Raw genomic sequence first — 25,102 nt, 5'->3', positions numbered from 1 at the left:
GCCTGGCAACTCGGGGCAGCCTGGCAACTCGGGGCAGCCTGGCAACTCGGGGCAGCCTGGCAACTCGGGGCAGTCGGGGCAGCCTGGCAACTCGGGGCAGCCTGGCAACTCGGGGCAGCCTGGCAACTCGGGACAGTCGGGGCAGCCTGGCAACTCGGGACAGTCGGGGCAGCCTGGCAACTCGGGACAGTCGGGGCAGCCTGGCAACTCGGGACAGTCGGGGCAACTCGGGACACTCGGGGCAGCCTGGCAACTCGGGGCAGCCTGGCAACTCGGGACAGTCGGGGCAACTCGGGACACTCGGGGCAGCCTGGCAACTCGGGACACTCGGGGCAGCCTGGCAACTCGGGGCAACTCGGGACAGTCGGGGCAACTCGGGACAGTCGGGGCAACTCGGGACAGTCGGGGCAACTCGGGATAGTCGGGGCAACTCGGGGCAGCCTGGCAACTCGGACACTCGGGGCAGCCTGGCAACTCGGGGCAGCCTGGCAACTCGGGACAGTCGGGGCAGCCTGGCAACTCGGGACAGTCGTACAGCATCAAAGAAATTGGAGGAACTCTCAGTACCACTAATGATTTAAGTTACGGGATGATTGGTGGATGACAAGGTTACCTACAGGAAGTCCCCAGAGTGCTGTGCATAGAATGGACTCCTGTCTCTGTCAGCTGAGCAGTGAACAACTTCAAATTGTATGCAGCCAGCGGTTTACAATGTTGGCTATCATTTGATTCAGAGCCTGACGTCTGTTGGCTCCCCCTTCTCAGTCACTGACCTCTTCCCTGTCTGTTCTCAACCTGCCTCTCCCCCCTCTTCTGCCACGCAGTCATGCAAATCCTCCTCCTCTTCTAAGCCCCTCCTCGACTTGGGTACAATGCTCTTAGTTAAACCAGAGTTGTATAGAAAACGAAACCACCTTGGCTTTGGTTAAACCACATGGTTAAATATTGGCTAGATAGCTAACATTAACCTCGCTTGCCCTTATCAATAGCCTGCTTTTAATAACAGAAGAACAAATAGCTACTTCAATTTCAATATTGAAATCCATAGTTGATTATCTAGCTAGTTGGTTAGCTAGTTTCTCTACTGGAAAACTACCAAACGTACCTCTTATTGTCAGCCATCATTCACCAGCGTTCAGTGTTTGCCCAACATTTGTGTACAAGGCGTCACTTTCAATCGCCAGAGGTGACTTCTGCATGTCTTTCAACTCTTAGTCACTGGAAAAGTCCCTCGATCTTCGTTCCTGGCATTCCCTTAGGCTTAGGGGTAGTGGTGACGACCGATGCGTCACTCACGGGCTGGGGCGCAGTTTGAGGAAAATGCAAAAAAACAGAGTATGGACCTCATCTCCATATTGCACACACAAATTACCTTGAATTGCTGACAGTGCTTCTTTCAATGAAAAACCTTCTACACTTCCTTCGGAATTGTCACGTCTTGATCAGAATGGACAATACGACTGTAGTGGCGTACATCAACAGCCAGGGTAGCACTCGCTTCCTGTGCTTACACAGACTATCCATCAGGATTATTCTGCTGAGCAGAGCACACCTACTGTCTCTACATGCGACTCATGTCTCGGGCATACTGAACATAGGAGCAGACTTCCCCATCTGGTAGCGATACGGTCAAGCATCTGCAGATCTCTTTGCATCTCAACAAAACATGCACTGCTCGTTGTTCTTTGCGCTAGCGTGAGACGCACCACTGGGGGTGGACGCGCTAGCACACCCTTGGCCAAGGATTTTACTTCACGCTTTTCCTCAGCTTCGTACTCCCCACTCTGGCCAGAGTGAGGGAAGAAGGCTTATCTCTCATCTTGGTAGCCCCTCGATGGCAAGGCAAGCTCTGGATAGCAGAGATGATTCTCCTGCTACACGGTGAGCCTTGGCAACTCCTGTTAGAGGGCTCTGCTGACCCAAGTGAACAAAGCAATTATTTTTTATTTATAAAAATAAATAAATATCCAACCTCACCCGGAAGCCATGGCCCTCTGGGCCTGGCCCGTGAGAGGTTAAATCTGGATGCGACAGGCTTGGTTCTCTGGATCATAGAGACTATCCAGAGTGCTAGGGTCCCTTCTACATGCTCACTGTACGGAAATAAGTGATGTATTTTGACAAGTTGTGTGACCTGAAAAGGGGATCATTCCTTACCAATGCTCTGTATGCAAGGTTGTATGCTTCCTGCAGGACCTTTTGGACAGAGGGAAGGCTTTCTCTTCACTGTTAAGGTCTATCTCGGCCTGTCATGTAAGCTTTGGAAAGAACACGGTGGGAACCCTCTCCCACGTTATGTTGTTTCAGGAAGGGGGCGGCACGTCGCCCAGGCATTTAGTCCTGTCATGGGATTACAGTTTGCCCAGGGCTTTTCCAAGGTTACGTATTTGCCCCCCCGCCTTGCCGGACGCTTCGTCCGCCGGGCTTGGCCGCCACCCGCCGACTTTTCTATGCTCATTGCGCATATACTTGGATAGGATGAGAGCTTTGCACAAGTGTGTCTGACTCTTTCTCCTGGGCACCTCCCCTTTCTCGTCAACAATTGTCACATTGCATTGTGAAAGATAATATATTGGCCTATAATAGCAAGGGGTTACTGCCTCCGCAGTGCCTCTGGGCTCACTCCACCAAGGGGTATGGCACTGTTCAAGGTCATCTCCTTACAGGATATTTGCAATGTGGCTTGTTGGGCATCCCCTGTTACTTTCGAGGTTCTACCGACTAGACGTCACTGCACCTTTGTTGGAGCATACTGTCCTCCGTGTCGAGCCTCTGAGGGTTGATACGTTGGATCTACCTGGCTTCAAGCTCATGTGCGATCCGAGAGTTGGCCATATCCCACCGTAAAATTGAAAGAGAACTTAAGGTTACTTGTATAACCCCGATTCTCTGATATAATGAGGGAGACATCTCACCACATTCCCCTACTTGCAAGAGTGTGAGGAAGTTTGGTTTGCTCGATGATCAGAGGGCAGGCGAGTAGCTCTTTAGTATGAAGGTAGGGGCTTCCTCATTCGCCATTCGCCACTGTCTCCGACAGACGTGTATGATTTTGGTTCTTCAAGCTACTTAGGAGATTCTGGTGAATCCCGCTGTAAGATGTCTCACTCATAATTTAAGAGAACTGGGGTCACTCAAGTAACCTTAAGTTTTTCTTTTGGAGTACATTTTTAAAGTGAAAAATCTAGAGTCCTCGCCGTAATTCCATTACCGTGGAATTGCCCCTATTACTTTCAGTTTGGCTGTCAATACAACAGTATTCCAACTGCTGGGTTATTGTATACAGATCAAATATTTCATGTAAGTACGTAATTCTATGGATTATTGTTCATTTAAGCAGGCTGATTTTCTTCGCATTCCTGTGAGGCTACAGCCTGTCCGTCTGAGCATCGGCAACATGAGGTGGTTGTGTTGTATTGGTATGTATTACTGTCTGCCAGTTGTCCTTGTGGTTTCACCATCTTTCTTTCTTGCAGGGGCTCCAGGTCCAGTCAAGTTCTGACGAGAATGGTCGGAAGCGAGGGGTCACATTCCGAACAGACAGTGAGTCCTTTCTTCTTCTCTCTCGCTATCGCTCTCAATGTGTTCACTATTTCACATGGCCTTGCATGAGAACTGCCTGCCCTTTCCATTCCATACTAAAGTTGACATTTTACCACCTCAAGTTGCCAATTCTGTCTCAGACCCTCCACCAACTAGAAGTTAATATCTCGAGAAGTCAACGTTTTCTCTCCTGTAACAAATCCTGATTAAAAAAAATAATAATAATAATTCTCCCCAGCAGTCAGCTGCTATTATCCATGACTGTCAGAGGGAACAGCTTTTCTGAAAAGCCCCTCTCTGGTTTAGCATCACAATCGACTGCAGCTCAGAGCCAGGGGGCGTGTGACACAGCCCACTGCTCCTCTTCCTCTACCTCTACCTGAGAGGACATGGGGATCATAGTCAAAAGAGATGGGAGAGGAGAGGACAGCTCCTTGCATGGCTGCACATTCTTGTCCCCAGGCTTGGCTCAGAGAGAATCTCACCCACTCACCCGTCCATCAGTCTTCATCCAGGGAGCCCTGTTCTGAGCTTCCCATCTTAACCACGCTCTGTGATCCATCCTCTTTCTTCTCTTTTTAAGGTGTGATTTTGGGGGTGGTTCTCTGTGCGGTAGAAGAGAGGTCTAATTTTAGGACTCTAAACACTGTAAACAAGTTTAATTGTGACAGTAAGGTTGTTTTGACTTTAAAAAAAATCAACAACCTCTCCATCATTAGCATACTCTAACTCTGATATCCTCTTTCTTATCGTCTCCTCTGTTCTACTCCGCCAGACTGCTCTGTGAACTGGAGTCCATTGGGGAAGCATGCCATCCATGGGGTGAACAATATGACATTCAGCCACCTCTCCTGTGACAGCCAGGCTGCTGTGGTGGTCCACTGGATGACCAGCCCTCTAGGTATGAACCATATGCCCTACGCATTTTAAATTCTTCCATATGATAAAATAGTCATTATACAGACTAGATCAACAGGCAAAATCGAATCCAGTGTCTGAGGTTAGATTTGAGCAGTCACTCCTAGTGAGCGGAAATCCGTATCCAGAACTTAGTGGTTGACCTACTTTGAATTGTTTAAAATCAAGATTGTTTTGGGTAGATTATATTACATCTGGGAGACACAAACATTTTAAAACCTCGGTATGTGTGCGGGAAGACACGTGTGCTTCCTACACCTGGTTGCACACAGGAGTCGTTTATCTTCAGTATCTCAGGCCAAAGAGTCATTTGTAGAGGTAAGAGGTTTGGGAACAGAGAAGAGAAGGGTAAAGAAAAGGCTCATCTTCAAAGCCCCGTGCTGTGTTGTTGGGCCTGTCCTGATCAAAGACCCAGGGCAGTTTACCTTCCCCCCCCCCAGTAGGCTTACTCTGCTACCCTGACAGTCACAGATCTGGCCCTCAGAGGGGAGGAAGGGATCCATATCTTACACCACAACGAGGTTGTGTGTGTGTGTGTGTGTGTGTGTGTGTGTGTGTGCGCGCAAGCACTGTGTGTGTTTGTCTTAACCTCTCTAGGGTAGGTGGCACCAAATCGTCCCACCTACGTAACAGCCAGTGTAATCCCGTGGCGCGTTATTCAAAAACCTCAAAAATGCGAAAACTTCAATTTTTCAAACATATGACTATTTTACACTATTTTAAAGACAAGACTCTCGTTAATCTAACCACACTGTCCGATTTCAAAAAGGCTTTACAACGAAAGCAAAACATTAGATTATGTCAGCAGAGTACCCAGCCAGAAATAATCAGACACCCATTTTTCAAGCTAGCATATAATGTCACATAAACCCAAACCACAGCTAAATGCAGCACTAACCTTTGATCTTCATCAGATGACAACCCTAGGACATTATGTTATACAATACATGCATGTTTTGTTCAATCAAATTCATATTTATATCAAAAACCAGCTTTTTACATTAGCATGTGACTAGCATTCCCACCGAACACTGCCGGTGAATTTACTAAATTACTCACGATAAACGTTCACAAAAAGCATAACAATTATTTTAAGAATTATAGATACAGAACTCCTCTATGCACTCGATATGTCCGATTTTAAAATAGCTTTTCGGTGAAAGCACATTTTGCAATATTCTCAGTAGATAGCCCGGCATCACAGGGCTAGCTATTTAGACACCCAGCAAATTTAGCACTCACCAAAGTCAGATTTACTATAAGAAAAATGTTATTACCTTTGCTGTCTTCGTCAGAATGCACTCCCAGGACTTCTACTTCAATAACAAATGTTGGTTTGGTTCAAAATAATCCATAGTTATATCCAAACAGCGGCGTTTTGTTCGTGCGTTCAAGACACTATCCGAAAGGGTAAATAAGGGTGACGAGCATGGCGCAATTCGTGACAAAAAAATGGTAAATATTCCATTACCGTACTTCGAAGCATGTCAACCGCTGTTTAAAATCAATTTTTATGCCATTTTTCTCATAAAAAAGCGATAATATTCCGACCGGGAATCTGCGTTTAGGTAAACGGATGAAAGAAAATACAGCATTCGGTCGACTCGGGCACGCGCCAAAGCCCATAGTACTCTGATCGGCCACTTGCCAAAAGCGATAATGTGTTTCAGCCAGAGCCTGCCTCGATATCGTTCAGCTTTTTCCCGGGCTCTGAGAGCCTATGGGAGCCGTAGGAAGTGTCACGTTAGAGCAAAGATCCTCAGTCTTCAATAAAAAGAGCCAAGATGAAACACAACTTCTCAGACAGGCCACTTCCTGCATGGAATCTTCTCAGGTTTTGGCCTGCCATTTGAGTTCTGTTATACTCAGACACCATTCAAACAGTTTTAGAAACTTTAGGGTGTTTTCTATCCAAAGCCAATAATTATATGCATATTCTAGTTACTGGGCAGGAGTAGTAACCAGATTAAATCGGGTACGTTTTTTTATCCGGCCGTGTCAATACTGCCCCCTAGCCCTAACAGGTTAAGTGTCTCTGTTTGCATGCTATATGTGCATGTGTGTGACAGAGAGAGCAAGACTGCGAGAAAGGGAGGCTTCCGCTTCTTCCGTCAACTGAGGCACTGCTGAAGCCATGGCTGATCCTCAGGACAATGTAGCCTGTTATTCACCAGGGGTTAATCCCTAAGACAGGGGCACCACTGCTCAGGTAGAGGGTTAAAGAAAGAAGCAGGAAAAATAAACTAAAAGGGCAGTTAGAGAGTAGTTAGAGAGCTGAAGCTACTGACGCCGGGGGGGGGGGGGGGAGAAACACGCCGAAAGACAGCCCAACCTGTGACAGCTTTTTCCTTCCAGTTTCCCTCTCCTCTGTGTCTGACGTGTTGACAGTGAGGCTGATGGTATCTGTGTGGCGGTAGAGGTAGAAGAGGTAAAGGACGGAGTGGAGGTGGTGTAGAGTTACCACCACCACAAAGAGGAGGCTCTTTCAGCTCCTAAGCGTGCACACACACACACACACACACACACAGAGCCTCCGCTCCCCACAGTGGTAATAGAAGCCACAGGGAATGTGTGTTTTCTGCCTCTGCTGATGCCTTGGACTGATAAGGCAGAAATGTAATTAACGTGGGAGGTGCGCTGGCACACTTTGAAGGGCACGGGAATACTTCCTTGGCACGCAGACACCCTCCCTCTTGTCCTCTGCATACCTGGATTCAAATACTATTAAAAATATATTTCAAATGCTTAGCTGTGCTTGCTTGAGCTTGCCTGTTGCTATGAACCAATAGAGAAGTTCTAAAAGTGCAAATCCTGCCCACTTGGTACTCCAGAAAGGATAAAACAAACACTCAAATTATTTTACATTTCAAATGGTCTTTGAACCAAGGTGTGGTCCTCTGCCAGGGCACAGCCTCTCTCTCCTGCCAGCTCAAATTATGGTCTCATAAAAACATGTTTGATACTATGCCCTTACCTCAAGCGTGTGTGAGTGTGACTAGCTAATGTGTGTGGACTCCTACTAACTTCACAAACAACATCCGCTTCATGATTAGGATTTACAGCATCTTAAAAGGTTTCCTCACAATATTTGTACTTTGGTCATGTTTGGCCATGTTTTTATAAATTGTTTTGGGCCCCAGTTAATATTGTTTCTTTGTGCTTTATGGAAGTTATCCTAGAAATTCAATTACAGTTGCTAACGGTAGAGGACATATTGTGACCTTGGATTTTATCTGACATGTTTGCTAAAAAAAAAGTGTTATTCACATAGTTGCAATATTTAGATGGTCCTTTACATGTGAGATACAGTGAGCTCCTAAAGTATTGGGCCAGTGACAGATTTTCTGTTGTTTTGGCTCTGTAATCCAGGACTTTTAATTTGAAATGATACAATGACTGAGGCTTAAGTGCAGCCTGTCAGCTTGCATTTTAGGGTATTTTCATTCATATCGGGTGAACTGTTTAGAAATTACAGCACTTTTTGTACATAGTCCCTCCATTTTAGGGGACCAAAGTATTGGGACAAATTTGATGTATATCACACAGTTGAAGTCGGAGGGTTACATACACTTAAGTTGGAGTCATTAAAACTCGTTTTTCAACCACTCCACAAATTTCTTGTTAACAAACTATAGTCTACTTTGAGCATGATACAATTCGATTCCATACGATTCCAACAATTGTTTACAGACAGATTTCTTCACTTATTCACTGTATCACAATTCCAGTGGGTCAGAAGTTTACATACACCAATTTGACTGTGCCTTTAATTAACCTCTCTGGGAAACGTCCCACCCTAGTCAACAGCCAGTGGAATCCCGTGGCGCGATATTCAAATACCTTAGAAATGCTATTACTTCAATTTCTCAAACATATGACTATTTTACACCATTTTAAAGACAAGACTCTCGTTAATCTAACCACACTGTCCGATTTCAAAAAGGCTTTACAACGAAAGCAAAACATTAGATTATGTCAGCAGAGTACCCAGCCAGAAATAATCAGACACCCATTTTTCAAGCTAGCATATAATGTCACAAAAACCAAAACCACAGCCAAATGCAGCACTAACCTTTGATGATCTTCATCAGATGACACTCCTAGGACATTATGTTATACAATACATGCATGTTTTGTTCAATCAAGTTCATATTTATATCAAAAAACAGCTTTTTACATTAGCATGTGACTAGCATTCCCACCGAACACTTCCGGTGAATTTACTAAATTACTCACGATAAACGTTCACAAAAAACATAACAATTATTTTAAGAATTATAGATACAGAACTCCTTTATGCAATCGCGGTGTTTTTTTTAAAATAGCTTTTCGGTGAAAGCACATTTTGCAATATTCTGAGTAGATAGCCCGGCCATCACAGGCTAGCTATTTTGACACCCACCAAGTTTGGTACTCACCAAACTCAGATTTACTATAAGAAAAATTGGATTACCTTTGCTGTTCTTCGTCAGAATGCACTCCCAGGACTTCTACTTCAATAACAAATGTTGGTTTGGTTCCAAATAATCCATAGTTATATCCAAATAGCGGCATTTTGTTCGTGCGTTCAAGACACTATCCCGAAGGGTGACACGCCGGCGCATATCGTGACAAAAAAATGTCAAAATATTCCATTACCGTACTTCGAAGCATGTCAAACGCTGTTTTTTTCTCGTAAAATAGTGATAATATTCCGACAGAGTCGTTGTTTTCGTTCAAAGACTGAAAAAGTAACATGGACTCTTCACGTGCACGCGCGCACCCGTCTCATTGTTCTCAGATCGACCACTTACCAAAAGCCCTACTGTTTTTCAGCCAGTAACTGCAGTCATCATCATTCAACGTTCTGGCGCCTTCTGAGAGCCTATGGGAGCCTTAGAAAGTGTCACGTTACAGCAGAGATCCTCTGTTTTGGAAAGAGATGACAAAGAAGGCCAAGAAATGGTCAGAGAGGGCGCTTCCTGTTTGGAATCTTCTCAGGTTTTGGCCTGCCATATGAGTTCTGTTATACTCAGACACCATTCAAACAGTTTTAGAAACTTTAGGGTGTTTTCTATCCAAATCAAACAATTATATGCATATTCTAGTTACTGGGCAGGAGTAGTAACCAGATTAAATCGGGTACGTTTTTTTATCCGGCCGTGCAAATACTGCCCCTTATCCCCAACAGGTTAAACAGCTTGGAAAATTATGTCTTTAGAAGCTTCTGGTACGCTAATTGACATCATTTAAGTCAATTGGAGGTGTACCTGTGGATGTATTTCAAGGCCTACCTTCAAACTCAGTGCCTCTTTGCTTGACATCATGGGAAAATCAAAAGAAATCATCCAAGACCTCCGAAAATGTTTTGTAGACCTCCACAAGTCTGGTTCATCCATGGGAGCAATAGTACGCAAGTATAAACACAATGGGACCATGCAGCCGTCATATCGCTCAGGAAGGAGACGTGTTCTGTCTCCTAGAGATGAACGTATTTTGGTGTGAAAAGTGTAAATCAATCCCAACAACAAAGGACCTTGTGAAGATGCTGGAGAACACAGGTACAAAAGTATCTATATCCACAGTAAAACGGGTCTTATATCGACATAACCTGAAAGGCCGCTCAGCAAGGAAGAAGCCACTGCTCCAAACCGACATAAAAAAGCCAAACTACGGTTTGCACCTGGACATGGGGACAAAGATCGTACTTTTTGGAGAAATGTCCTCTGGTCTGATGAAACAAAAATAGAACTGTTTGGACATAATGTCCATCGTTATGTTTGAAGGAAAAAGGGGAAGGATTGCAAGCCAAAGAACACCATCCCAACCGTGAAACACGGGTGGTGGCAGCATCATGTTGTGGGGGTGCTTTGCTGCAGGAAGGACTGGTGCACTTCACAAAATAGATGGCATCATGAGGTAGGAAAATTATCTGGATATATTGAAGCAACATCTCACGACGTCAGTCAGAAAGTTGATGCTTGGTCGCAAATGGGTCTCCCAAATGGACATTGACCCCAAGCATACTTCCAAAGTAGTGGCAAAATGGCTTAAGGACAACAAAGCCAAGGTGTTGGAGTGGCCATCACAAAGCCCTGACCTCAATCCTATAGAAAATGTGTGGGCAGAACTGAAAAAGTGTGTGTGTGTGTGTGTGTGTGTGTGTGCAAGGAGGCCTACAAACCTGACTGTTACACCAGCTCTTTCAGGAGGAATGGGCCAAAATTCACCCCAAAATTGTGGGAAGCTTGTGGAAGGCTACCTGAAACGTTTGACCCAAGTTAAACAATTTAAAGGCTACCAAATACCAATTGAGTGTATGTGGACTTCTGACCCACTGGGAATGTGACGAAAGAAATAAAAGATGAAGTCATTCTCTCTAATATTTCATTTCCTTGACATTTCACATTCTTAATATAAAGTGGTGGTCCTAAAACAGGGAATTTCTACTTGGATTAAATGTCAGGAATTGTGAAAAACTGAGTGTAAATGTATTTGGCTAAGGTGTATGTAAACGTCTGACTTCTACTGTATGTTAAAGTAGTCATAGGTTTAGTATTTGGTCCCATATTCATCAAGCTTGAACCCAGATTATTTTGTGCCCAAAATAATTGAATGGTAAATAATGTATTGTGTCATTTGAGTCACTTTTATTGTATATAAGAATATGATATGTTGCTATACACTTCGATATTAGTGTGGATGCTACCATTATTATGGAAAGTACGGAATGAATCACACATCACCCCCCGTAATCAAAACTTGTTCCTACTTTAATACACATATAAGTGAATTTTCCCAATACTTTTGGTCACCTACTGTTGGCGGTACTATTTACAAAAATGTCTATACGGTTCTCTCGATGTGGATGAAAATGCCCTCAAATTAAAGCTGACCGTCTGCACTTTAACCTCCATAATCATTTCAAATCCAATGTGCTGGCACACAGAGCCAAAACAACAACACAAATGTAATTGTCCCAATACTTTTGGTACTCAATGCATGTCAGATTTTCTTTTAAAGTAAATTTATGATAAAAAAAAGGGAAAATATGAAAGTTCTATCTGTGCAAACACCTTTTTAACTTGGTGCTATTAGATTAAATCCAATCACACAATGCTTGGTTGTCAGTCAAAAATAATTGCATGTAAGGTGATCTACGTATTGAGTCATGAAAGAGGAAGACAAAACTACAGTGCATTCAGAAAGTATTCAGACCCCTTCCCTTTTTCCACATTTTGTTATGTTACAGCCTTATTCTAAAATGGCTTAAATACATGTTTTCCATCATCAATCTACACACAATACCCCATAATGACAAAGCGAGAACAGAGAATGCAAACTGAAATAGCTTATTTACATTTGTATTCAGACTCTTTGCTATGAGACTCAATTGAGCTCAGGTGCATCCTGTTTCCATTGATCATCCTTGAGATGTTTCTACAACTTGATTGGAGTCCACCTGTGGTAAATTCAATTGATTGGACGTGATTTGGAAAGGCACAGACGTGTCTATATAAGGTCCCACAGTTGACAGTGCATGTCAGAGCAAAAACCAAGCCATGAGGTCGAAGGAATTGTCCGTAGAGCTTCGAGACAAGATTGTGTCAAGGCACAGATCTAGGAAAGGGTACCAAAATGTTTCTGCAGCGTTGAAGGTCCCAAAGAACACAGTGGCTTCCATCATTCTTAAATGGAAGAAGTTTGGAACCACCAAGACTCTTCCTAGAGCTGGCCGCCTGGCCAAACTGCGCAATCAGTGGAGAAGGGCCTTGGTCAGGGAGGTGACCAAGAACCCCATGGTCAATCTGACAGCGCTCCAGAGTTCCTCTGTGGAGATGGGAGAACCTTCCAGAAGGACAACCACCTCTGCAGCACTCCACCAATCAGGCCTTTATGGTAGAGTGGGCAGACGAAAGCCACTCCTCAGTAAAAGGTTACATGACAGCCCGCTTGGAGTTTGCCAAAAGGTACCTAAAGGACACTCCAGACTATGAGAAACAAGATTCTCTGGTCTGATGAAACCAAGATTGAACTCTTTGGCTTAAATGCCAAGCGACACGTCTGGAGGAAACCTGGAACTATCCCTACGGTGAAGCATGGTGGTGGCGTTATCATGCTGTGGGGATGTTTTTCAGTGGCAGGGACTGGGAGACTAGTCAGGACCGAGGGAAAGATGAATGGAGCAAAGTACAGAGAGATTCTTGATGGAAATCTGCTCAGGACCTCCGACTGGGGCAAAGGTTCACCTTCCAATAGCACAACGACCCTAAGCACACAGCCAAGACAACGCAGAAGTGGCTTCGGGACAAGTCTCTGAATGTCCTTGAGTCACCCAGCCAGAGCCCAGACTTGAACTGATCGAGCGTCTCTGGAGAGACTTGAAAATAGCTGTGTAGCGACTCTCCCCATCCAACCTGACAGAGCTTGAGAGGATCTGCAGAGGAGAATGGGAGAAACTCCCCAATTACAGGTGTGCCAAGATTGTAGCGCCATACCCAAGAAGACTCGGGCTGTAATCGCTGCCAAATGTGCTTCAACAAAGTACTGTGTACTCTGAATACTTATATAAATGTGATTTTTCTACATTTCTAAAAACCTGTTTTTACTTTGTCATTATGGGTTATTGTGTGTAGCTTGATGACAATTTAAACGATTTAATCAATTTTAGAATAAGGCTGTAATGTAACCAAATGTGAAAAAAGTGAAGGGGTCTGAATACTTTCCGAATGCACTGTAACTTTTGTCCCTGTTCTCGCCTAGTAAGCTATAGGCCTACTAAAATGCATTTTTGCTTTTATTGGAATAAACACCATAATATGAATCAAATGAATTAAGCTAAAATATCAGAAATACTTAAGTAATAATGCCCAGAATCGGCTTCTTTTCATAAATGATGTGTGCAAAGAAGCAAGCACCAAGACAGAAAAAAAAAAACACGTGAAAGCTTAGTTACATAACGGACTGTTAGTGGGACTATAGCCATATCAACAAGAGAATGGAACGGGAATTGAATGAGTCACATTTCAATTGAAATGACCGATTGTCGGCCTTTGACCATACAAATATTTTATATAATATTCAGCCCATATTTCTATTTTTGAAGGACTTGTATTAACAGATGTTTTAGGTACAGTGAGCTATAGGCCTACATAGGCAAGTGTAAAATGCATTTTGTTATAGAAACACAAATTCATTAATATTATGGAAACACCATAATATTCATCAATCCAGCTAAAATATCAGAAATAAATCTTAAAGGCCAGGATCATCTTTCTTTTCGTCAAGGGAAGGGAATACATAATCTAACTGCTGCGGACAAATGATGTAGTAGATCGAGTAGATGTGCTCAACGATTCCCTCTGGTGGTTTGAACAAGCATTAACGGTAAGCACGTAAAGTACCACAGCATACCGCACGCTATACTGCTGTATAACTCAACTTTTAATTGAGGAACTTCTGTATGTGTTACGTTGAGGATAGTGTCATGGGTGTGTTAGTGATGTTATGCTGTCATCTGACATGGGTGCATTTTTTTTGTCACTGATTGAACGTCCATATTTCTATTCAGGTATTGAACGTGTGTATTGTGTGTTATTCTGTTCAGGTATTGAGCATGTGAAGGGCTTCAGAGTATACCTAGAGGATAAGAACCCAGAGGGCAAACAGTGTCAGCACATGATCCTCAAAGACCCACGACCACTCAACTTCTCCTACAAGACTGTGGTAAGTCACACCGTAGACTCAGCTAACAGTTGTTTTTCTTCTTCCATGCACCTGGAAGTAAGGTGTGCGAATGAGCTTAGCTCAAGTCTTACCAAGTTATGTGTTTGGGTGCCGTAGCCGTTCAAAGAATTGATGACCGAAACGCATCCATTTTTGACGGCTGATCATACATCGAAGCAATACTTAATTTGTGAGTGCTGGCTGACTTTTACCCTGAAGTATGCGCTGTTATTCCCTGACAGAAGATGAGCTCACAGCCCTTCCCTGGCCTGGCCTTTGAGACAGATTACATGGTCCGTGTTGTTCCCTTCCCCACCGTCATGAACGACAGCTTCTTCCCCCCATCCTTCCTGCGCACAAACTGTAAGTGGAATGCAGCTCAAACTGCAGGCCCTAGTTGTAGGCTAGAACTAGAGCTCAGAGTTAAGTCACTACCACCAACTTGGAATATCAATACAGCCAGGACAGGAGTTTTTCTTAACCTGATCGGGAGGAAAACTCTTGGCCCTATTGATAGCGTTGTAGCTAACAATAATTGTAATAGTATTATAACTGTTGTTGAAGACTCCTGTTGTCTTTGTTTGTTTTCAGCCTGCGAAGTTCTACTGGGCCCAGACAACCTGGTCTGCAAACCATGTAAGTTATCAAGTTTCCCATATCTGTTTGCTAATACTGTAATTACTCTCGTAACAGCATTGTGTTAACATGTACTATATTGTGTAACATAGTAATATTATATCCTAATTGTATAGTAATTGAGTTGTGTCCGCTACTGTTTATTGAAATAATGTTATGAAAGAATTATGATTTATGGATGAAACCACCAGAAATTCCTATAATGCTCATATACATCAATTAATCTCTTTCTGTCTCTGTGTGTCTTTGTCTGGTGGTTGTGACCAGTCTGGAAGCCCAAGACTCTCAACATCTCCCAGCTGGGCTCCAAACTTCATGTTGTCTTCGACCACGCCCCCTCCACCTTTGGCTTCACCATCTACTACCTGTACTATAAACTACGACAGGAGGGACCATTCAGACTTAAACGCTGCAAACCGGTAAGAGCATGATTACATTATGATTTGGCCACATCGTTTTTACTGGTAAGGTGTCGCTAAGAGTGCTGATCTGCCCCAAAGTCCGTATAATCTCATTCATTAATATCTAATAGGTAAAGGTGAAATCCGAGATAAGCACTCCCACTCTGAGACATTTTTGTAATATGGACCCTGAGCTGCTTCTAATGTGTTTCCCAGACATTGAGGAGGGTGTAGTACGGTTATGGTATGTTGACGTGTCTTGTCCTCGGCCTCTTTCTACCGGGCCCCTACCGTCTGGGACTCTCTCTGACATCCTGTAACCTCCTGGGACACATCATAGGCTATCCTACTTTCACAGTCAGTCAGTGATAATCAGAATCACTGAGGTAGACCACGGTTTAAATAGTATTTAAATCATTTCAATACTTGACCTGTGCTTGTTTAGGTTTACCTGTTGAAATTGAACCATTAGAAAAGTCAAGGTGCAAACCCTGTCCATCTGGCTGGCAAAAGCAAATCACATTTGAAAGGACGCGTTTGATCAGACCCACTGAGTTACTGAAGATATTCCCAGCAGAGCATAACATCATTATTCAGGGCTGGTGGAGAGGAGTCTCCTCTCTCTCTCTCTCTCTCGCTCTCACTCTCTCTCTCGCTCTCACACATGTTGCCAGAACAGACAGCACTTTGTATCCAGGATGCATTGTTTCAGCTGTGGAGAGAAAGAGAAAAATCATATCTCCCCTGTTCCTCTTACTGTCAGTCAAGTCTTCTAGCTGCCCTGCCCTACTTGTTCTGTCTTCGAACAATGATAAAAGCCAAAGCCCTCCTAGCTAGCTGTAGCTCTCATTCAGGTCCCCTCTCTCTCACATACTGTGTTTAGAAACAGGACCTACTTAGGTCATCAACAATATGATTGGTTTAGAGGTGAAAAAATGAACAATTATGATGTCAGTATTCCAAACCCTCAGTCAGACTCCTCAGCTCTGGACATTGTATCACTACAGAAACAGCACAATAATAATGCACCATTTTACTCTATTTTTGCAAAGGAGTTTCATCTGCCCATAACAACATGCGTTCTTCAAGATGTGATACCAGGAACCTATGCGATTGAGGTAAAGAATGATTCTCATGGCGCTGGTTAAAAGTAGTGCACTATAGGGAATAATAAGGTGCTATTGTGGACGCACCACTGACATAAACCATGAAGAAACCCACTGAAGCCATCTCAGCTGACGCATATATTTCCTTCCATATACATCTTTTGTCCTTCAGCTGAGAGATGACACCAACACTACCAGAAGACAGGCCCAGTACCACGTAAGCCAAGGTGAGCTGCCTGCTACTAGCTAACATCAGTCTTGCCTCTGGACTGACACCCTCTTACTAAACTCACATTACATAAGCCTGGATGACTGGGGAGTTGTCCAAGTCTTCCCGGGTGTTTTTGTTCACTTTGCTGAGTAAAAGCACATTTAGAGTTCATTGGAAATGTATTTGCTTGTTATTTAAATGTCTTTCTGTTGTCCGTCTCAGTCCACTCCCCGTGGGCAGGGCCTATCAGAGCCATGGCCATCACTGTCCCGCTAGTCATCATGTCTGCCTTCGCTACACTCTTCACTGTAATGTGCCGGAAGAAACAACAAGGTACTTTTCGTTATTCATAATAATAAAACATTTCACGTTCAGGGCTCTATTTGCAGGTGGTATTAAGCCAGTGCAATTGTCAAATGCAATTTTTGACCTGTTAAAAGCTGTCACTCTTCTATTTTCAAACCCTAGCACCAGGATTGGTAATTTAGCAGTCTTGTCTTAGCAGTCACTTGTGCTGAGGTGGGGATGGGTGGCAATATCTGAGGTGTGTCGTTAAAAACATGCGCCAAAGTGCCAATTTCAGTATTCGCTGGTGGGGATATTTAAGACCAACCAAAATCTGGTCTTAGCGGTAACGCGGTTGGTTATGGTGTGGATTTTGACAACGGAAGCGCAGCCTATCCAGCCATGACGTACAGTGCCCATATACACATGGAACAAGAGAGATGTGCATTTTGTGCCCATAAACCTCGTATTTAGAAACATAAGAAACGAATGTTTTTTCCCTCGTTTTGTTTTGATTATAAAGCATAGCCTCTCCTCTCAATGAAGTCAGTTTTTTTGTTTTTGTCATGCCCACTACATTCGCCAAGTAGTCAAGACTATCGATAAAGGGTTTGGCTTGAGACTGCTTTGGAATAATTCTTAATCACCAAGCTTTTATTAAAAGATGAAGTTTGGCAGCTGCAAAACAGTGAACAGATATCCCCTTTTTGTCGGCTATTACATTATTTTAGCCAGCTCCTGTTATTATTTTGGATGTATGTTAAAGAAATTAAAATAATTAGGCTATATGCCCATCATGGAAGGAGAGATGAGATAATCTGGTATTTATATTTTCCTGTAACAATTGCTTGTTTTCCATTTCGTTTGATTAAAAAAAACAAGCAGTTAGTAGGCTACTATAACAAAAGATGGATCAACAGCAATCCGTCAGGTGTCTCTTATCCTTAACAACAATCCTTATCCAAGTAGCCTATCCATAAAAGCTTTCTAAATGGTCAAGTTGTATGGCTTTTGCCAACACGCTTTTGCATTTATTCACATAGGACTACCTGCAGTGCGTACTCCAATTCGGCAAGGATCCATCCCATTTCCGAAGAGCGCCTCCTTGTTCCGTTACCAAAGATGTGCTCCTTCAAACATAGGACTGACATTTGTTTATAGCCTATAACGCCATCTCAGTTGTAGGCCCAGGCTACAGTATCTCTTGCCTATTAAGAACGTTACGTGCCTCACACATACAATAGAATTTACGGGAACCTAGTATTTTTATTTGAGGAGATTCCTAAAGGCCTATACTCGTTGAAGCCAATTACAACAATGTTGACTCAACACTGGATTACATTTTTTGAATTTTTTTTTTTTTACTGTTGCTATCACTCGTTACTGTAGCCTGTGCTATTTAATAAACTGTAGTAGTTAATCAACCCACAATGGACTAGGATGAGAATACTCCGTCCCCCCCGGGCGATTGAAGTTGATGACAATGCAAATACCGTCAATAACCTACAGAACTGGAGACGAATGCATGCAGTATTAAGCCATGAAACGCCTTGATTGGCCAAGCCCTCGTCACACCTACAACTTGTTTATTCATCAAACCCAGCCATTTCGCACCACCGCCAGCTATTGTGCTCATAATAACGGCTGTTAAAATAGCAACAAAAACCAATGTGACACACCCCCGAACCCATAATGATTCTTACCGCCAGCACTTAGATTTACCAATGACTTAGGTTTGTAAAAAAATAAAAGTCCCTCAGTCTACATTCTGTCTGTTTACTGAATCTACCTTTAAAAAAAATCTGTATCCAACATTTACAAACATTAGTAGACGTTTAGTACAATAGGCCAATGCATTTCCCTTCACCTTTCTTCATTGTCTTCATATTGTATTAATACTGTATATTGTGTTGTAACTTGATTTGTGCAGAGAATATCTACTCCCATCTGGATGAGGAGAGCTCTGAGTCATCGTCTCACACCACAGCTCTGAATGCAGACAGACCCTGGCCCCGGACTAAGGTGTTTGTCTGCTACTCCACTAAGGACTGCCCCAAACACCTCACAGTCATACAGAGCTTCGCCTTCTTCCTCCAGGACTTCTGTGGCTGTGAGGTAGGCACTAAACTTCCAAAATAATGCTCCTTCAAGCACACAACTTTGTAGCTAGGTTATAGCTCCTTAGTTTAGCTCTAATGGTTGGCTCAGGCCAGAGAATTGAATGTGATGGGGTTGGAAATGGAAATCAGGAGTGTGTGTTTTGTGCCACCTGCTGGTGGATCCCATGCAGTGTGTGACTTCATAGTTGAATTAGTAGTAGCTGCATATTTTATAGGAACGGCTCAGTAATAGTCTCGTCCACCAGCCCGACGTGATGCGTTTAGCTCAGTAAATACTCAAAAATAGTTTACTATTCTGTAATATTAATCAATAATAGTAACGATGATGATGATAATATACCATCGGAATCTGACTACGTCTCTCTCTGGTTGTTAGTCCTGGAGGTGATATTATAGTTTAACCTCGCCTCATTCCATTCCCCTGTTCCTATTTTTTTTTTTTTTATTCCAGGTGACTCTGGACCTGTGGGAGCACCTGCAGATCTGTAAGGAGGGCCAGATGTCCTGGCTGAGTCGGCAGATTGATGAGGCTCACTACATCATCACTGTCTGCTCCAAGGGCCTCAAGTACTATATAGAGAAGAGCAGCAGGGGGGAATCACCAGCCAGAGGTGATTTCATATATCTTTTGGGGGGATGATTGTTTGATTTAATTTGTTTGACAAATGAAAACCAAAAGTGTCCAAAACATTGTCCGACCTCTACTGAATTAACAACGGCAGTTACACCAGGTGTCCTTTTGGTTATGTTCAGTTGAATAAATACATATACAGCCAGTACATGCATTTTAACAAACTATCAAGAATAAACGCAATAAAGTCACTGACTTACTATATGTCCATTGTTCCTTTTGGTGGGAGGAGGGGCGGAGCAGCAGCAGCAAACGGATCAGAGCTCTTCATCGTCGCAGTGGCCATGATTGCGGAGAAGCTCTGTGAGGCGCGCCAGAAAGACCAGGACCTGTCTCGCTTCATGGCCGTCTACTTCGACTACTCCCACGAGAGCGACGTCCCGACCATGCTGAGCCTCGCTCCCAAGTTCAAGCTCATGGATCAGCTCCCTCAGATGTTCGGCCGCCTCCACTCCCGCCAGCTCAGTTTACCGGAATGCGAGCCGCAGCCGCTCAACATCAGCAAGAGGAACTACTTCCGGAGCAAGTCAGGGCGGTCTCTATACGTGGCCATCTGCAACATGCACCAGCACATCTCGTTGGAGCCAGATTGGTTCGAGAGGCAGGTGAAACCCGCTCCACCGGCACCGTCTCTGAAGCAGCGTGACAGTGCCGGAGCGTCATTGTCATCATCGTCGCCTCACATGGAGAAGTTTGACTCTGGGCTGGCGCTCAACGAGGTTCTATTTAAGTTGCCATCAGAAAGCGAGGGTACTCTGAAGAGGAACGTGCTGCTCACGTCTCTCCCTTCCAGCCTGGCCCACTGTTCCCTGGACAGACCCGGAGGACCTGGCAACAGCCTCTCCAGCTCCAGCTTTTCTCAGGGGGAATCTGGGGTCATGTCGGGGGCCTCGTCTGGTTTGGGTCCTCTGGGTCTGGGGTCTCTGAGGCCTGTCGTCCCTCCCCAGGCTGGAGATGGGTCAGCCAGTCCCCCAGAAATGCCCCGAGACTCTGGGATCTATGATTTGTCAGTGCCCTCTTCTGAGCTGTCCATCCCCCTCATGGAGGGCCTGTCACCTGATCAGGCTGACTTCTCCTCCCTGGCCGACAGCGAATCATCTTCTTCCGGACTGGGTAAGAGACCAATGATGTTTTATGTCTAAAAATGCCTACAATTATGCATGACATTTTCACTTGCAAAATAGTAAGTGGTCATGAACCATAAGTCAAATTGAGAATGAGTCAGATTTAAAGCCCTATTCCTAAAATTATGCTATATGACATTTTCACATTTAAGTACAAAAGGACTAATAATGAACCATGAGTCAGATTTAAGAATGAATCATCGGAGATTATCTCATTCTGAGATGATTCAGTCAGATGAGTCAGTGACATCATTTCAGACATATACGGACATCATACCAGAAATATTTCTTAATCCACTCCTCACTCATTTCCACCACTGATTGTTTCTATTCCACCATTAGTACCATTTAGGGTTGCAAAACTACTGTTAATTTACCAAAGTTACCAGAATCTTATGTAATTTTGGTAATTAACAGGTAATCTATGGTAACTCCGGTCATTTATACTTGAATAACTTCAACAACAACAAAAATGTTTGTCCAAATCGTCCACGAGTTTCTAGCGGATAGACCAAATGGTTCAAGAGAAAATTGCCTAATTAAAAAGGCATCTAATCAACAATGGCATTTTCAATTAAGTCTGCAACTCTTCCAACTATTGACTGCCACCAGTTTGGCACCAAAACATTTAAAACAAAGACATATTGATGTAATAAAATAAATAGTGTGTAAAAACAATGTAAAGGATATTTTATGGTGAAACCCTCATATTAAACACCAATGTTATTCACTAGTGAAGTCCTGTGTGTTTGTTGTGCCTCTGAAATTTGTTGAATATCTCTTCATTGTGTGCGTCTGTTATCTCCAGGTGATGAGGAGCCCCCTGCTGTCAGCTCTCTGCACGGCATAGTGCAGTCCATCTGTAAAGCTGAGCTACACAGCCACCACCATCTACAGCAGTCTGAAGGACTGGGACTCGTTCCTGTTCCTCCCTTGTAGTGAACTTAACAACATTACATTACCTGGACATGCATGGTCTGTTCATAAGGAATCATTGGATCCAAGCCCAGTGACCAAGCCCATGGATTCTAGTGATGTCATCTGCTTCAGAATCTCTGTGGACTGTGGGCTGATAAAACACGGAGGAATGATGACAAAGTTTTAGAACGCCGAGGGTGATGTCACTGTTTTGTGAACCTTCTAAGTAGCGGTTGTGTGACTGTGAAGGCAAGGCATTATTTAACCAAATGGTTGTATGTTGTTTTGCAGTGCTCTCCTGTAATTGTTAGTGGTGTAAAGATGTTTAATTCAGACTACACCAGATCTGCCCTTTAAAACACCCCACCCCATATCAGGTCACCAGTTCATCAAATGGCCGACATCAATGTTTCTCAACCTTGGTCCTCTGGTGCATCGAAGAGGTGACACATTTTTGTTCTAGCCCAGCGCAGAAACACATGCTTCAACTCCTCTACTGATAATCAACTCCATGATTACTTGAATCTGGTGTGTTAGTGCTGGGCTTGAACACAAATGTGTGACTTCAACGATGTCGTTTGTTAAATACTGGGACAATTATGTTTTGAATGAAAGAGCATTTGTTTGTATGTTACTTTATTTTAATTTATTGTCAATTATGAAATATGAAATCACTTTTTAAAGTATTGTACACCAAGACAAGGATACAAGGTGCTGGAACTGGGTGTCAAAGCACTTTTTTACTTGTTAAAAAAAATAATATGTAATTCTCGCACCAATTTGGTTAACTAATAGAAAAGGTTTTGACAACTGTTGTGTAAGAGAGCAGATGGGTTGGGAGTACTCACACATTTCTATCATATTTTTCAAACCAGCAGTTATGAAAATGTTATATCGCACTCACAGTAATGGACAGGGGTTTGATTTTAGGAGCGTTCTCATGTTATAAACTAAATGCCTTTATTTGGAACTTGGGAAATATACTGTTATTCAACTCTTACAGAGCAAAAAGTAACCCCATCTTTGTGGGTCTACTCCAGTGTACGTTCTAACAATGTTTTTCAGTGCCAGTCATTTTGACAACACTTTGTTTTTGGAAATAATCCGTTTTATTCCAGTTTTGTATAGTTTTTAGATCCTTTTTTTTCCCTATGTTTTTATATATACACTTTGTACTGTTTTATAGTACTCTAATGTAGGAATAAGCAAAAAATGAAATTGTAAGTCTCGGACAACCAAGTCAAGGAGACGAGATTTAGAAGGATGGCTCGGCGAGACAAAACCATTTTCCTGCTCAGTGTGTAACTAAACATGTCATTGCAAGAACACAATCTGTAATATTTACACCCTTTACATGGCAACATGGATGTATATTTGATATCTGTCCAATTGAAGCAGTATTTGAAGTGGCAATCCAATTGAGTGAGCAACTGATTTCACCAGTAGCACTGTGCCAAGTGCTACTGGTAGTTAAAGTACAATGTAACCTATTGCATGTTTTAGTAACTGTCAAATGTGGTGTAATAATTGGTTGGGATAGAAATATTCCCCCCACACACATTTATTTTCACCCAACCCCTACATTTAAGTCACGTTAGTTTGCCTATTGTAAACATGGCTTGCATTAGGACTGACAGTCCATCAGCACTGCTCAAGTTCAGTAGCAATATGGAACGTTTATCCATTATTAATCTACATTTTTTTTTAGATTATGTAGATTACCATCCCACGGTGAATAGACTACTATTCAAAAGAGAAAATCACTGTAAAGAGGGTATTAGAAATCACACCAATGACTACACTTCCTATAGGCCTACTTGGTGCTGAGTAATGTAGTGTGTTACACTCTACACAACTAGAACATAATTACAGATCATTTGACTGCAAACCTTGCTTACATTTGTATACGATCACGTCTCTATTATGCGTGGGAATACTTCAACAGATTTCCAAAATTAAAATCTCTTGAAGCAGATGTCCAACAGTGAAAAATCTATAAAACAAACATGTTTTTATTTATTATGTTTTGCTCAGAAAACTTGGGGGTCCAAATAAAACTATCGGCCACCAGTTGGGGAACCCTGCTGTACTGTATTATCTCACTGTAAAGACCCCTTGGGTCTCTCTTACACACACACACACACACACACACACAAGGTAAATCTAGTTCAATATTGGATATTCGGTTTTCTCTCGTCAACAGCAATTGAACCAAGCATGCCAATGACTATGAAAATGTTATATTCTGAATCAGGGTTGAATGGAGAACAATCCACAACTTAAAAACAAATATCAAAAAATGATTTATAAATAATACATTTTTGGATTTCAATCTTCAATAGCTCTTAAAGCGTGCCATGCCTATGAAAATTATATATTCTGAATTGGGAATTAAAATCATACTTTATAATTTAGCTAGGCATGTTGGCAAAAAATAAACGTTCAAATTATGCCCACCTGACCCAGATTGCAATTTATAATGGAACATTTTGGGATAAGTATTGTTGTTTACGCAATCCCAAAATGTTCCATTATAAATTGCAGTCTGGGTCAGGTGGGCATAATTTGTAAAGGTGTGGATGCAGGGCTGTGTTCCAAACAAAACAACTACACGTGTGCCTGGTCTAGTTCCTTGATGGCACAGCTACTGTAGGAGGATTCAAAAAGCATCTTTAAATTGAATACTTTTTAAAAAACGTTTATTTAACTAGGCTAGTCAGTTAAGAACAAATTCTTATTTACAATGAGTCATACAAGTGCATTGAAATTACTTAGGAACTGTACACACTTTGGAGAGGTGTGTGGCCATTGGAAACACCAGTTACACCTCTCACTCAAACCCCTGTCATTTTTTTGTCCATTGTTGCACCTAGCCCACATTTTCCAATAATATTCTTATCATGCTACTGAATGTATCCAGAATATTTTCAGATTTCGTTATCAACAAATGCGGTGAAACGTACAGTAAATATAAAATGCACATGAATCAACAGTGTAATGTTTTTGGATTCGGTCTCGTCAGGTTAAATGTGTCCTCACCTTTTAGTCTAATAATTTTACCATAATCTCCAAACTGTTCCTTTTGAATTGCTACCATGTTTTTTTCCAGTGGTGTAAAGTACTTAAGTAGTACCTTAAAGTATTTTTATTTAAGTCGTTTTTGGGGGTATCTACTTTAGTTAACAATTTATATTTTTGACAACTTTTACTTCACTACATTCCTAATGAAAAGTATGTACTTTTTACTCCATACATTTTCCCTGACACCCAAAAGTACTCTTTACATTTTGAATGCTTAGCAGGACAGGAAAATGGTCCAGTTCACACACTAATCAAGAGAACATTGCTGGTCATCCCTACTGCTTCTTATCTGGTGGACACACAAAACACAAATGCTTAGTTTGTAAATTATGTCTGATTGTTGGAGCATGCCTGTGGCTATCTGTAAATGTAAGAAAAGAAAATTGTGCTGTCTGGTTTGCTTAATGTAAGGTATTTGAAATT

The 25,102-nt window shown here is 42.6% G+C and overlaps 1 protein-coding gene across 3 annotated transcripts in view; it reads left to right on the top strand.

Moving 5' to 3' along the window:
* LOC106582696 (interleukin-17 receptor D) overlaps positions 1-23,677 on the top strand; it is a 53,505-nt gene extending 29,828 nt beyond the window's left edge. The window contains exons 2-14 of one of the 3 annotated variants that reach the window (XM_082967351.1): positions 3,477-3,543; positions 4,319-4,444; positions 14,048-14,166; positions 14,412-14,529; positions 14,758-14,802; positions 15,070-15,221; positions 16,256-16,321; positions 16,482-16,536; positions 16,743-16,853; positions 18,736-18,920; positions 19,377-19,536; positions 19,797-20,669; positions 21,489-23,677. In XM_082967351.1, the coding sequence (XP_082823477.1) occupies positions 3,477-3,543; positions 4,319-4,444; positions 14,048-14,166; positions 14,412-14,529; positions 14,758-14,802; positions 15,070-15,221; positions 16,256-16,321; positions 16,482-16,536; positions 16,743-16,853; positions 18,736-18,920; positions 19,377-19,536; positions 19,797-20,669; positions 21,489-21,619 (2,208 nt within the window). In that variant the 3' untranslated portion in view covers positions 21,620-23,677. Of the gene's footprint in view, positions 1-3,476; positions 3,544-4,318; positions 4,445-13,710; positions 13,828-14,047; positions 14,167-14,408; positions 14,530-14,757; positions 14,803-15,069; positions 15,222-16,255; positions 16,322-16,481; positions 16,537-16,742; positions 16,854-18,735; positions 18,921-19,376; positions 19,537-19,796; positions 20,670-21,488 lie in introns of those variants that run through there. The other 2 variants (XM_014166010.3, XM_082967352.1) reach the window with 2 other exon arrangements.
* Positions 23,678-25,102: the final 1,425 nt, after the last annotated feature.

This window comes from Salmo salar, chromosome 22, assembly GCF_965601325.2.
Source record: "Salmo salar chromosome 22, fSalSal1, whole genome shotgun sequence".
Lineage (NCBI taxonomy): Eukaryota > Metazoa > Chordata > Actinopteri > Salmoniformes > Salmonidae > Salmo > Salmo salar.
The sequence above is the reverse complement of the archived record's forward strand: the minus strand, read 5'-3'. Positions and strand labels throughout refer to the sequence as shown.